Source organism: Balaenoptera ricei, chromosome 5 (genome assembly GCF_028023285.1).
Source record: "Balaenoptera ricei isolate mBalRic1 chromosome 5, mBalRic1.hap2, whole genome shotgun sequence".
Lineage (NCBI taxonomy): Eukaryota > Metazoa > Chordata > Mammalia > Artiodactyla > Balaenopteridae > Balaenoptera > Balaenoptera ricei.
The window spans coordinates 15,255,329-15,271,184 of NC_082643.1; the positions used below are offsets into that span (position 1 = coordinate 15,255,329).

Genomic DNA, 15,856 nt, shown 5'->3' on the forward strand with positions numbered 1-15,856 from the left:
TACTTTCAAATTTTCTTCCACTAATCTTTTTACCCAAGATACTTGAAGTACAAACTTGTGTGATATGAATTTCAATTTTTCTTCTTGCTCCGGTCTGCCCTCTTGTGAAGATGAGGTAGAACAGAGAAGACACTCAAATTTTTGTTAATTTTTGAGATATTTAGAGAGCTAAAAAGTAAAAAAATTAAGAAAGGAAAATAGATTACTAGTAGACTCTGTGGCACGAAATAATTACATGTCATCTTTAAATGAATTTTGAAGACTCACATCCATTTCTTAGTATATCAATACATAGTGTATTTGAGATTTAATTTCCTTAAATTATTGCTGTTCATAAAGATTGTTCTCCATGTGTTTTAATGTGACAGTAGATTCTGATATTCTCTTCACTATGACATATATTGTACAACAATATTTTATATCACAAACTTAAAATGTTTTATGGTATTTTTGAAATAAGAATGTTACCGAGAAAAAATAATCAAAACTAGTACATTAACTAAAATGTACTTTAGGATATAATGGATGAATATGGAAGCTAAAATTTATTTCTTGCAGAGTTGTAGTACTGCAATTTTTTTTTTACAATTTGCTTTTGTCCTGTGTTTTCTGATATTTCTATAAAAATCTTGTTTCATTTTTCTGTAAAAATCATATGGAAGGGTATACTATAATATAAAATAATATAGAAATAGTAAAAATAATTAATTTATTAAGTATATACATCAAAAATGAGTTATTTTATAGTGTTTATACCAGGCTGCCAGCTAATAATTGTCCACTGATTCCAGATGAGTACTTTAAAGAAATTCTTTATAACTCTGCCTTACTTCCTAACTTACACAAGAAGAGATGGCATAGAAAACTTGTGTATAACTATACACAGACATACAAAATAGCTGAAAACATGTATGTAACTGTAACATATATCCACGAAAAGATATTCAAGGAAAATAACCATCTGTTTAGCATTTGTAATTGAATGGAAGTCACACTACTGCATGCTGATCATTATATTATTTTGTAAAGTTTGAGTAATTTGCCTGAAAATTTGTAAATCTATCTCATATATGAAAATCATAAGGAATATAATTTAGTTGCAATTCATTAAGAACACACGCACGCGCGCACGCACACACACACATGTTTGGAAGTGATCTTGTGGTTCAGTTGCTCCCTAAAAAAATCTAGTGATCCTCTGAAAAATGAGAAACAGTTTTAGATTGGCTTCCACAGGCCCTACTTTGTATTATCATGGTAATTTGGATAGTTAACGACCTGGATTAACTATAAGGTAACTAACTAAGCTAACCAGGAAGCATCTGAAGTGTCTGGATTCACACTGTTAAGCTAAAGATTGGTATTAGGGAGAAAAAGGGATGGGGAGTTAGGGGAGGGGGAAGGTAGGAGGGAGGAAGGAAACTGAAAATGGACTGAACTAAAGAGGGATTTATTCGGTGTAGTATTTATTCCTAAGACATTTCCGGACAGTCTGACTTTTCTCAGTTTTTTTTCCCTCTTATATTTTTCTGTCAGATTTATTTATAATTCTATTACTAAATATTAAAAAAGCCTTAATTGTCTGGAAAGTTACTGGGAAGAAATAATCAATTTTGTTGAAATTCTTTTCAACCTAAGTAGAAACCATTCACTATTTAGCTTTCCTTGGTGGAAAAAAAATTCCTTTTAATTTGTTGATTTAGAAAATATAATGTACTAAATTATATGTAATGTTTCTTTAATAATTAGTAATCTTGCCATTGTTTTTAATGATTATCTTCTTTTATATAAATTTATCAGAAAGTCAGGCTAAATTCATGTTTTTATGAGATAATTATTCATTTTATATACATGTAATTGCCTTTTTTATGCCTTAGCTGATGTGTTCAGTCTTGTTTTTGATCCAAAATGCCTAAGCTTGCCTATATGAGGCTGGCTAGATTTTGCATAAATTCAGAATGACTTTATATGAAAGTGATTCTTTTATAAATCCTTTTTCATAATTATAACAGTAGATAAAACAGTTCAGTTTCTCATTGACCCTTTATTTCAAATGTGGACTAGCTATTAGGAAGATCTTAAGGAAATTGAACCAATAATTTAAAACCTCCCAACAAACAAAAGTCTAGTTCCAGATGGCTTCACTGGTCAATACTATCAAACATTCAAAGAAGAATTAATACCAATCCTTCTCAAACTCTTCCAAAAATAGAAGAGGAAACACTTCCAAAATCATGTTATGAGACCAGCATTTCCTTGATATCAAAACCAGACAAGGACACCATAAGAAAAGAAAATTACAGACCAATATCGCTGATGAACATATCTAAAAATCCTCAACAAAATATTAACAAACCAAATTCAACAATATATTAAAAGGATCATACACCGTGATCAAATGGGATTTATTCCAGGGATGTAAGGGTGTTACAGCATCCACAAATCAATCAATGTGATTTACCACATGAACAAAATGAAGGATGAAAATCTTATCATCTAAATAAACGCAGAAAAAGCATTTGACAAAATTCAACGTCCATTTATGATAAAAACAACAACAACAACAACTCTCAAAACAGGTATAGAAAGAATATGCTTCAACACAGGAAAGGCTATATATATGACAAGCCCACAGCTAACATCATACACAACAGTGAAAAGCTGAAATCTTTTCCTTTAAGATTAGGACCAAGACCAGGATGCCCACTCTGACCAGTTTCATTCAACATAGTATTGGAAATGCTGGCCAGAACAATTAGGCAAAAAAAGAATAAAAGGTGTCCAAATTGGAAAGGAAGAAGGAAAACTGTCACTGTTGGCAGATGACATGATGTGTTATATAGAAAACCCTAAAAACTCCATCAAAAACTGTTGGAACTAATAAAGGAATTCAGTAAAATCGCAGGATATAAAGGCAGTATAGAGAAATCTGTTGCATTTCTATACGCTAATAATGAATGAACTATCAGAAAGAGAAATTAAGAAAATGATTTCCATTTACAATTGCATCCAAAAGAATAGGATACCTAGGAATAAATTTAACCAAGGAGGTGAAAGACCTGTGCACTAAAAACAGACATTGATGAAACAAATTGAAGAAGACACAAACAAATGGAAAGCTAATCCATGCTCACAGACTGGGATAGTTAATATTGTTAAAATGTCCATATTACCCAAAATAGTCTACAGAGTCAATACAATTCCTATCAAAATTCCAATGGCATTTTTCACAGAAATATAACAAACAACCCTAAAATTTGTATAGAACCACAAAAGACCCTGAATAGCCAAAGCAATCTTGAGAAAGAACAAAGCTCGAGGCATCATGCTCCCAGCTTGCAAACTATATTACAAAGCTATAGTCACCAAAACAGTATGGTATTGGCAGAAAAACAGACACATAGATCAATGGAACAGAATAGAGAGCCCAGAAATAAACCCACACTCTTATGGTCAGTTAATCCATGACAAAGGCGCCAAGAATATACAATGGTAAAATGATAGTCTCTTCAATAAATGGTATTGGGAAAACTGGATAGCTACATGCAGTAGAATGAAACTGGACCATTATCTTACACCATACACAAAAAGTAACTCAAAATGTATTAAAGACTTGAATGTAAGACCTGAAAGCATGTAACTCATCAAAGAAAAGGTAGGTTGTAAGCTGTTTGACATAGGTCTTAGTGTTGATATTTTGGATTTGACACCAAAAGCAAAGCCAAGCAAAAATAAACGAGTGGGACTACCTTAAACTAAAAATCTTCTGCACAACAAAGGAAACCCTCAACAAAATGAAAAGGCAACCTACTGAATGGGAGAGGATACATACAAATCATATATCTGATAAGGGGTTGATATCCAAAATATATAAAGAACTTATACAACTCAGTAGCAAAAAAACAAAGTTCCTTTTAAAAAAATGTGCAGAGGATCTGAATAATATTCATTTTTCCAAAGAAGACATACAGATGGCCAACAGGTACATGAAAAAATGCTTAACATCACTAATCAATCAGGAAATATGTATCAAAACCTCAGTGAGATATCACCTCACACCTGTTAGAATGGCTGTTCTCGAAAAGGCAAGTAAGTGATAACAAATGCTGGTGAGGATGTGGAGAAAAGGAAACCCTTGTACATTGTTGGTGGGAATGTAAATTGGTGCAGCCACTATGGAAAACAGTATGCAGCTCCCTCAAAAAATTAAAAATAGAACTACCATGAGATTCAGCAATTCCAATTCTGGGTATTTATCCAAGGAAACAAAAACACTAACTTGAAAAGATATATGCACCTCTATGTTCATTGCAGCATTATTTACAATGGCCAAGATATGGAACAACAGAAGTGTCCAGCAAGGGATGGATAAAGAAGACGTGGTACATTGTTGTACACCTGAAACTAATATTGTATGGCAATTATACCTCAATTTAGATATCATAATCTTTCTTTTTAACTGTGCTCTTAGCTTTTAAGTTGAGTCTAATCATATTTATTTGTTCTGTTGCTACTGCTTCTCTTCTCCCTTCTCCTTTTAGCCTCCAAATTATCACTTAATTATTTTAGTTTAATCTTGTGATTGGAAATGTTGTGAATCGTGTGATAACGATTTTCATTTCATAAGGAATTAAACACATATAGATTAATTGACTCCTAAGTAGCAATTACATACTTTTACGGATTACTCCCTTGATTATTTTGGCAAAAGCAAATAAAGAACTCTCCACTTGTCTCAGATTTGCATTTAATTATCCATTTATTTAATGCTAATTAAAAGCAATCATTTATCATCTCACTACTTTTACTTGTTTGGGTCACATTGTATGAAGGAAGCCTTATATGTTCATTCAGCATGTTGTCTATTAACTCAGTTTATAGAAATGGTGTCTATTATGAGCTAGCTATACTTATCTTTTTATTCTTATGAATGTGTTTTTGGTAAAATATCATGTATTCTGACTGCATGTTAAAGTGTTAAACATTTTAGAAATATTATGCAACAATATTTCATCTTCACAATCTCTATAGAAAGGATGATTTTTACCTTCTGATTACCAAGTTTTTATTGCTAGTGTCTCCTCTGGACCTCTTTTATATTGTTGGGTTTTTTGTTTGTTTGTTTGTTTGTTTAACATCTTTATAGGAGTATAATTGCTTTACAATGGTGTGTCAGTTTCTGCTTTATAACAAAGTGAATCAGCTATACATATACATATATCCCCATATCTCCTCCCTCTTGCGTCTCCCTGCCTCCCACCCTCCCTATCCCACCCCTCTAGGTGGTCACAAAGCATCGAGCTGATCTCCCTGTGCTTTGCGGCTGCTTCCCACTAGCTATCTATTTTATGTTTGGTAGTGTATATATGTCCATGCCACTCTCTCACTTCGTCACAGCTTACCCTTCCCCCTCCCCATATCCTCAAGTCCATTCTCTAGTAGGTCTGTGTCTTTATTCCCATCTTGCCCCTAGGTTCTTCATGACCTTTTTTTTTTTTTTTTCCTTAGATTCCATATATATGTGTTAGCATACAATATTTGTTTTTCTCTTTCTGATTTACTTCACTCTGTATGACAGTCTCTAGGTCCATCCACCTCACCACAAATAACTCAATTTCGTTTCTTTTTATGGCTGAGTAATATTCCATTGTATATATGTGCCACATCTTCTTTATCCATTCATCTGTTGATGGACACTTAGGTTGCTTCCATGTCCTGGCTATTGTAAATAGAGCTGCAATGAACATTTTGGTACATGACTCTTTTTGAATTATGGTTTTCTCAGGGTATATGCCCAGTAGTGGGATTGCTGGGTCGTATGGTAGTTCTATTTTTAGTTTTTTAAGGAACCTCCATATTGTTCTCCATAGGGGCTGTATCAATTTACATTCCCACCAACAGTGCAAGAGGATTCCCTTTTCTCCACACCCTCTCCAGCATTTATTGTTTGTAGATTTTTTGATGATGACCATTCTGACCAGTGTGAGATGATATCTCATTGTAGTTTTGATTTGCATTTCTCTAATGATTAGTGATGTTGAGCATTCTTTCATGTGTTTGTTGGCAATCTGTATATCTTCTTTGGAGAAATGTCTATTTAGGTCTTCTGCCCATTTTTGGATTGGGTTGTTTGTTTTTTTGATATTGAGCTGCATGAGTTGCTTGTATGTTTTGGAGATTAATCCTTTGTCAGTTGCTTCATTTGCAAATATTTTCTCCCATTCTGAGGGTTGTCTTTTCGTCTTGTTTATGGTTTCCTTTGCTGTGCAAAAGCTTTTGCAATAAATAAAAAGCAATATCGCAAAGAATCTCCTTCTAACTAAATTTTATATCAGTATTTTGTTTAAATAAATTTAAAATATGAGAAAATCATGGATCCTGTCTTAAAATGCTTTTTACAAAATGACATCTTATTTCCAATAGTATAAGGGTGTTTCTTTTTATACTGTAGACCATTCTGTGTGAATATTCCATTTAACAACTTTTCCCACCAGGTGGTACATTCTGTGTATGTTTAGTTCATCCTACTTACCTAGGCTGTGTCTGGAACAAGGTAGGCAGCCAATATGTGTTTGCTAAGTAGACATATGCATAATAAATGAATTTTTATTATTTTGTTTTAAAAACTTCAAAGAGCAGGGGCCTGGTATGGAAGAAAGCAGGATGTAATAAGTTTTAAATATCTTACCTTCATCACTTTGAGTTACTTTGAGGTAATTTAGGTCATAAAGTTAGTAAGACTGAGAACCAGATTTAAAAAGAAGGAAACCAGCATGGCAGGGTGATATATAGGCATACCAATACCTACCGCACCTGGATAGCAAGCGGTGCTAGTGCATTTATGCAGGCTTTAAATACAAGATACTAACATGAACTGTGTTTAACTTCACTTTATTTTGGAATTTAACTTAAGGGTGAGCACTGACTTTATAGAAATAATAAACACCTATTGGGATTAATTTTGTGGTTGGATTAAATAAAGATTTACTTAATCTAGTCCTAGTTTTCTCAAAGTGGAGTCTGCACATCATCTGTCTCAGTCACCTGGGGTCTTGTGGAATAACGCCTTTCCCTTGGCTCACCTGAGACCTGTGGAATCAGAATCACTGTGGGTGGCCCAGGATTCTGAACATGACAGACTCTTCATATATTACAATTGATATGTCTTCTGCAGACTAAAATATAAGGAACTGTTTTAGGTGTACATCTTACATAAATTTGAAAAATCTAATGAAATATTAGAATTAATGATTGGGGGAAATTCTGGTAAATGGATCTAACATACTTTATTCTTTTTTCCTTTAATTACTACTTTCTAAAAATTCAACTAATTAGCGTAACATAGAGAAAGTCAGGATAAATCATCACAGACCTTTTTCTAAACTCTTCATTCTCTGATATAACCAGTGGTTGGAGGCTCTAATTTGTAGTTAAAAATAACAAATGTACACTGTACATATCTATTGTGTATGCTGTACTTCTGATCTAGAATTTCAGTTTTTTAACCCAGTATCTTTTAGATAATATTTTTGTTGAAATTGTATTTAACTGTAGGCAAACTGGATGTGTTGTGAGATTTTAAATCAAACATTGCTCAGGGTGACAATTTATACAGTGACATAGCATGTAGGAGAGCTCTTACCACAATGCCTGAAACCTGTTGTCAATTAATCTATGCCTCCTTCTGAAGCATCCTTACTTTCCAAAAGTGGTGGTAAAGAAGAAAACGTGAAAACTGTCTCAGTGATATGTCACCCTAGGTTGTGCAACATTGTCTTACTATTTAAAAGGTAAAAAATTAGATTTCTCCAATAACATTAGCTAACATTTATCAAGTAATACTATGTAACATACCCACTCTAAGCTCTTGACATGAGGTAGGTGCTTATAATTATCTCCAATTTGATGATAAGAAAATGAAGCACAGGGGGATTATTCGTAAAGTTATTCAATGTCAACTAACTGGTAAAGAGTAAAACCTACTTTAGAACCCAGAAAAATCTGTCTCTAAACATCATGTCTACTATCGTATCTTCCATTGAAGACGTAGAATCATTGCTACTGTAATAGGTTGTCACTTTCGCTTGTATATCTTGATAATTAAATTTTTATCTTCCTAATGAATGTTGCAGATTAAGTATTTTTAATGATTTCTTTAAAAAATACATGGTATACCTAAAGTGAAGAGAACCCTAAAGTAAAGAGACTGGAAGAAAGTTTTAGGGCCCAGACAATCTGGGTTTAAATGCTGGCTTCATGACTTATTAGCTGGGTGCAGATCACTTAAACTTCGAGTCTTAATTTTCTAATCTGAAAATGGGAATGGTTATATTTATTCACAGCATTACCATACAGAGTAGAGATAATCTATATAATAGTGGGTCATTGAACTGCTTGCACTCAATCAAATACAACTATTATAACTTAATGTAGAAACTACTCTTCTGAAAGGATTATGAGAATTTCTAATGAGACATATATATCATATAGAAGGTATAATTTTTAGTGTCAAAACATCAGAATATGTTTTCTGTTTATATGTTTAACTATTATGAATACTTAATATTTTGTTTAATATCATTATTCTTTGGACAGAAGACTGTGGCTGGGCTATCCCAAAGATGCTTAAACTCTTACTGTTTCTTATTTTCAGCAAACTTGCTTGATAACATGCTTTTGCGAAGTTCAGGAAAATTGAATGTGGGCACCAAGAAAGAGGATGGTGAGAGTACAGCCCTCACCCCTCGCCCAAAGATCTTGCGATGTAAATGCCACCACCATTGTCCAGAAGACTCAGTCAACAATATTTGCAGGTTGGTCATATAAATTATTTAACTCTAGTTTTAATAGAAAGCCATCCTTTTTTGACTATAGAATTGTAGGCTAGTGTTTCCAAGAACACATTTTGGGGAATAGGGCCTAAACCCATTAACTCTCAGAGCTGTGCCTGTATGTAGAGAAGTACTGAATCGCATTTTGCCCTGAAATGTTGTTCTGAGGTCATTCTTCCTGCAAACATCATGTGTGCACGTAAACAGAGAGCACAGATCCCAGGGTCCCTGTCAAGGAGCAGGAACCAATTATTTTCTTTCAAAAGACCTCAGCCCCCAAAATAAATGCAATAGCAGGGGTGTCAAATGTGTTTTCTTGTTTGTTTGTTCTAACATTTATTATGGTGATGGTGTTAGTATTTTGGAAAGAACACCTAAGCTGTTAAGAATATTTATAAACTGCCTCTGGGAAACAGCGTAGTAATAGAGTTTATGTGAGCCCACCAGAAGTTAAGATTAAGACGCTAAGTACTAGAGAATAAACTCCTTAGTAGCTAATCATGTTTGTATAAATACTTTCTAATGTTTGAAACTGTACTGTTTGCCTCTTTCTTCCTTACACATCTTTATGCAGCCACATGCATTTTTTTGGTCAGTGTCCCTGCATTGACTCCTCAGGGTGAGGACAACAGTAAATAAAGAGGCCAGAGTGTGTCCAGGGCGAAGTGGCTGAGATAACAAGACAAGTGCGGGTCTCAGGAGTTAAAATGTCAGAGAAGCAGAGTCTCCCTCAAGGAGGATAATGGACCCAAATAGGAAGATGGGCTGCTGGGTTTGAACTCTGGGCAGAATATCTGGGCAAACCATTTGGGACCTCATTCCCCAGGAAGAAGCATGAAGCTGAGTTGAATGCTTTTCTTTTTCATGCTGAGACCTTTTTTTTTTTTAAAGTTTCCTATGAAGTGGGATCTATCTAATACAAGCTCACCAGTGTATCCTGAAATATGTAGCTCAAGAAATATGTATTAACTGAATGACACAAGGAGGAAATTTGGGTGTATTCATAAACATATGTCTCATTTAATCAGCACAACAACTCAGCATGGTAGGGAATGCTTCTTTCTTACCTTTAGACCTAAGGAATGCAGGGCCCAGAGAGGTCTAGTAACTTGGCCCTTGTATGATAGAACAAGGTTGCAATCTCTGAGCCCTTACGCCAAGATAAAATGACTCCAAAGCTCAGACAGTGTTTCCTGGGAACACTACCTTTTTGCAGTAAACAGAAAAAGTCTCAGGAAAATTACAAAGTTTTCTGAAGAAGAGAAAATTAGCAGGATGAAGCATATTAGGGAGATATTTTACTATTTTGTGTGAGTCTGTAGTAGTTAAGAGTGAATCTGTGTGTGCCCTTTGAGCTGTATATCGGGTGATCATACGTTCAGGTTTTCCAAAATTATCTCAATTTCAAATATTTTGTCCTATTTTCCTTATAGGCCATTGAAGTGTTCTAAGTTGATCTGGAAGAAGGTGTTGAGGCATGGTTAACAGCAATGCAAGTTCTCTGTGGTGGGAAGCAGAAGCTTGGCATATGGGAGGAGACGTGGTGGGATTTGAGCCTGGAGACGGGAAATTTGTCTGTGTTCTAAAGGGGATGTTTAAGCAGGAGTGGCAGTGGAGGTTGATGTGATTTGATTTGCTTTTTAGAAAAATTTTCTCCGCTGCAGAGTATTGAATGTATTAGAGGGAGACGAAAGTAAGTTCAAGAACAACAGCAGCCAAGTAAGAGAAATTGAAAAGTAGATTCAGGAAGGACAGTTTATGTGAGAGAAAATGTTCTCAGACGAGGGTAATGCTGGTGCAGGAGAGAGTTAGATGTGTTGGAGAAATATTTAGAAGGAAAGTTTTATGTTGACGCCACGGAGATGAGAGGGGACTAAGAAGAGCTTCACAAGTTGTCAGGTGTACACTTAGGTGCATATTGTAGCCTTTTGATGAAAGACGACAGAGGAAAATAATCGAGTTTCAATCTGGATATACTAAGTTAAAGTTTCTGACACATCCAAGTAGAGATCCCCGAGAGTAGGCCTATCAATAGAATACGGATCTGGAGCTCAGATAAGAGGTTGGGGAGAGAGTAGAGTAAGTAGAACATTAATCAGTTTTTTTGTTTCTTTTTTTCAATCGCTCAATTCAGCACACCACACCCCCTACTGCTTTCCCCCCTTGGTGTCCATACATTTGTTCTCTACATCTGTGTCTCTGTTTCTGCCCTGCAAACTGGTTCATCTGTACCATATTCTAGGTTCCACATATATGTTAATATGCGATATTTGTTTTTCTCTTTCTGACTTACTTCACACTGTATGACAGTCTCTAGATCCATCCACATCTCTACAAATGACCCAATTTCGTTCCTTTATATGGCTGAGTAATATTCCATTGTATATATGTACCACAACTTCTTTATCTTTTCGTCTGTCGATGGGCATTTAGGTTGCTTCCATGACTTGGCTATTGTAAATAGAGCTGCAGTGAACACTGGGGTGCATGTGTCTTTTTTTTTTTTTTTAATTTTTTTTTTTTTAATAGCTACTTTATTTATTTATTTATTTATTTTTGGCTGTGTTGGGTCTTCGGTTTGTGCGAGGGCTTTCTCCAGTTACGGCAAGTGGGGGCCACTCTTCATCGCGGTGCGGGGACCGCTCTTCATCGCGGTGCGCGGGCCTTTCACTATCGCGGCCCCTCCCGTTGCGGGGCACAGGCTCCAGACGCGCAGGCTCAGTAGTTGTGGCTCACGGGCCCAGTTGCTCCGCGGTATGTGGGATCTTCCCAGACCAGGGCTCGAACCCGTGTCCCCTGCATTAGCAGGCAGACTCCCAACCACTGCGCCACCAGGGAAGCCCCCTCTTTTTATTTTTAGCTCCCCTCCTCTTCACAGACGAGGGAGTGCATTTTTAAAGCTTGAATTTACTCTTCCTGATGTTTCTTTATATTTCCCAGGACATTGTAACAGTAACCTGCCAACAGCTTTACCAGCTTTCTCTCTTCTTTCTTGATTCTTAAAGTTGCCTAACAGTACATTTCTGTATTCTCAGATTTTGATTTAAGGAGACCTCCTGATTAAGGAGAAATTAGTCTTTTTAGATTTAACATATTGTATCAAACTTTTCTAGCTGCTCTATGATTTCCTAGTGTCAGAAACTTAAACTGACTTTATTCCTAACTCCTGAATTTTACTTTCGATGAGAAGTGTAAGTTACACATATAGTCTAAATGTATAGGAAAGGGATAAAAAAAATCACATGGGTATTGTTTGCTTATATCGTTTAAAGTAAATTTCTAAGGGACAGGTCTTTTATTTATTGCCTTTGGCATTTACATTCTTTAGATTTTCATAGCGATTTCAGTACATTGGCTAAAAAGCCCCAAAGAATTTGGAGCATGGGCTGTTCCAAGGCAGTCTTTCTCCTGCAGCAGTATTCATGCATTTGACCTTAGTCTAACAAAGAGATTTATCATTGGCCATTCCTAGCCATTCATTAGTATGTTTGAACTTTGCTGTGCTAGTTCTTATAAACTGAGGCATTTTGGATCGCTTGAGGCTTATAAACCAGGTAAACAATTCTAAGGGTGTTGATGGTAACTGAAGCGCTTATGTATGGCAGAATGCCGCTACCACTAACACAGAATAGACCAGCACACAAATCACGGCCAACACCATGCTCAGAGCTTTCTTCCCATGACCTTTTAGGACTATGTTGTCACATCTGTGTTGGGTGCTGAGCTGCATATATATGAGAGAAAGATGGATATATCCTTTAGTACTTTATTTCTTAGATGTGCAGTAGTGGTTTATGACTTATATTGGGAGTCTACGGGCGTTTATCACCCGAGCTTGTGAAGACGGTAGTGTCTGTTTATAAATAGTTCTATATATAATAGTCCTTGTTTTTCATTTTTAATCCCTGTGGAAATGAAGCAAGAAGTCCTTGATTCAAGGCTTGATTCTGTAACTGTTTTGTTTTGTGACCTTGTACAAGCTTATTAGACTCTCATAAATTTAATTTACCATTTGTAAAATAGAAATAATATCACTTCTCGTTGTTGAGAGGATTAAATGAGATAGAATAAGTGAAAGTTCTTTTCAATGTAGAAAACCAGACAGAAAAGAAAAGTATTGTTTCTTTGGCTTCCATGATCTTGTTTAAAAACCCTTCTTTCTGTTGTCCATCCTTACCCCACACCCAAATAAGACAACCACAAAGCCTGATGTTTTCATATGCCTGCCCGGAAGCAGAGGGTACCACATGGCAGAATCTTACTCACTTCACTTAGGCTGTGCTGATCCCAACTCCTACCTCTCCTTAGTCTGTGTGCCTTAGTAAGAGAGAAATTTATTTCACTACCTCAGAGCAAGTAGAACCAGCATAAATGTTCACCTGCACAGGTTCAAACCCCTGCTGTGCCTCTCACTAGCTGTACAGCCTTTGAGAATTACTCAAGGTCTCTGAGCCTCAGTTTCCTCATATAGAAAGTAAGCATAGTACTACCTCCTTCTTAGAGTGGATTTCTGAAAGTGATACCTGTGAAGGACCAAAATAAGTGTTTAGCATCTAGTATATATGGGTAGTAATTTATACGTTATATGGAAATTTTGGATCCTTCTTTCTTGCAAGTTTCTGGACAGAGGAGATATTACTAAATATTTTATGATAATTAAGTCAACTTTCATAAAAGGAAGTTTGGGGATTCTTTAAACAGATAGTGACCTGTAATGGTAATTGACTTTCTTCTTGTTTGTAATGAAACAAGTGATAAACATCTTCATTTCCTTTTACCGTAGAGACACACACACACACACACACACACACACACACACACACACACACACTTACTTTGCCTGTTTGGTCTTCAGCACAGATGGATATTGTTTCACAATGATAGAAGAAGATGATTCTGGGATGCCTGTGGTCACTTCTGGATGTCTAGGATTAGAAGGCTCAGATTTTCAGTGTCGGGTAAGGAAGATAATTTGATTCTACTCTGTAACCTTTCATTGGCTAGATTTCAAACAGCCAAATTTCAAACAAGATATAACAATTGTTTTTGTTTTTGTTTTTTACTATCTTGTTTTCAGTAATTTGGAAAATAATTTGAAAAGTCGCATTGGGTCAATTCTCCCTTCATTTAGAAATCAAATATTCATTTTATTTTTGCTGGTAACTTCTGGTTTAGTGACTCATTAGATCATCTTGCTCAAATTCCAGTTTGGTTAATTGCATTAAGCCAAACCTTCTTCCTCAGTTTATGCTACACATGTTGGTTATTACAAATAGAGTAGTAATTTTGTTGAAATGCAAAAGTTGCAGTAAGATAATACATGATGATTTGAAAGAAATTACCTAATACAATACATCAGTTTCACCATGTTTGAATAAAACTATCAGAATTTTAAGTGACTTCTTTAAATAGTGTTAATGTACTAGTTTTGGATGATATGACTTTGAAATTTAGGGGAAACCTATTAATAGCTATTTGGGTTCAATTTTAGGACACTCCCATTCCTCATCAAAGAAGATCAATTGAATGCTGCACAGAACGGAATGAATGTAATAAAGATCTACACCCTACACTGCCTCCACTAAAAAACAGAGGTAAGAAGAGGAAGGCTTCCAGGCTGGAAAAGCTTTAGACATAAAGAAAATGAAAACTTGAATTATTCTCTTTTCTAAATGCATCTACCTGTACCATTTTCCACTACTGGGGCAGAGGACTGAGGCAAGATGACATAATGAAATGGTCATTCAAAGACATGTGCAAGGAGTTCTCAGCAAAATAGTTGCATGTGCCTTCACTCTTAAGACGCTTACTTCTTTAACCTGTCCTCATTTCCTTCAGAATACTATGGTGTCTAGAGCTTGGAGTGGGTTTCAGGAGGATAGAGGAGGGAGGATAGTGTTTTACGTTTACCCCTAAATGTTATTCAGAAGTTGCATTTCACTCAACAACTGCTATTTGGCTACATTCGTTTTAAAAATAAGGACCTTTTAAAGGACTAATTCAGATTATCTGCTGGATGGCATTTCCTTTTATTTACGCTGGAGTAACCACTTTTTAGTCAATTCATATGTATTGGTAAAATGGAGAAAATATCTAGAAAGTTTAATTCTAGGACTATACATTTAGTGTTGCTTATTTAAAAAGACACATACTGCATCCCCAAAGACTCCTGGTTAAAAGCAGCTCCCATGTTTCCTTTCTTCTTGTTCTCACCATAAATTAAATGATTTGTAATTGTCAGAGAGTCCTAAGTCTTATATAAGTAGCTTAAAATGATTTGTCATGATTGATTTTTATTTCTTGAGAGAGAAAATCTTCCCAACAAAATACAGTGACATTTCTGGGTTTTGATGATAATATTTTATAACATTTGTTCAAACTATAGCCTAGAAAACTCTGTAAGATTGATTCATAATAATTCACATCAAAAATTCACGGATTTTAATTTTGCCAGTCAACATGCTAGGTGTTATGGATAACAGAAATGGATGAAGAAAATTCTTGCTCTCAACACATGCACACTACGTCATGAGAGAGAAACATGGAAATAATTAAATTATACTCAGGCAGGAAAATCTCAGTAGAGTTAGATTATAAAGTGTATTAAGGACACAAAAGAGTGAGTGGCTCACTTTGGTGTGGGAGGATGTCAGAATAGCTTCATAGAACTGATACTTGAGCAGACTTTAAGGAGGAACAGAAGTTTGCCAAGTGGATAAGGCAGGAATAAAAAACTTTAAAATGGCTAACATAAGCCAGAATTATGCTAATAACTGTTACATTAATTAACCCATTTGAGCCTCACAAGGGTCCTGTGGGGCACTTAGGCTTATTATTCCCCACTTAAAGGTGAGGAAATTGCAGCACAGAGAGGTTAATTAACTTTCCCAAGGTTGCACAGAGCCTGTGAGTAGCCTGTGACTCTAAACAGAGCCTGTGACTCTAAACAGAGGCAATCTAGTAAGTGCAGAGGTTTAGTTTGTAAGATTTGAGAAAGATTTGCAAAATACAAGCATAGGAAGCAG

General features: G+C 35.5%; 1 protein-coding gene across 14 annotated transcripts in view; it reads left to right on the plus strand.

Moving 5' to 3' along the window:
- The window catches only part of BMPR1B (bone morphogenetic protein receptor type 1B), a 458,884-nt gene that overhangs the window by 403,517 nt on the left and 39,511 nt on the right, over positions 1 to 15,856 (plus strand). For 13 of the 14 annotated variants that reach the window (XM_059922439.1, XM_059922437.1, XM_059922445.1 and 10 more), the window contains 3 exons: positions 8,654 to 8,813; positions 13,687 to 13,789; positions 14,323 to 14,425. In XM_059922439.1, coding sequence (XP_059778422.1) covers positions 8,671 to 8,813; positions 13,687 to 13,789; positions 14,323 to 14,425 — 349 coding nt within the window. In that variant the 5' untranslated portion in view covers positions 8,654 to 8,670. Of the gene's footprint in view, positions 1 to 8,653; positions 8,814 to 13,686; positions 13,790 to 14,322; positions 14,426 to 15,856 lie in introns of those variants that run through there. The other variant, XM_059922448.1, reaches the window with a different exon arrangement.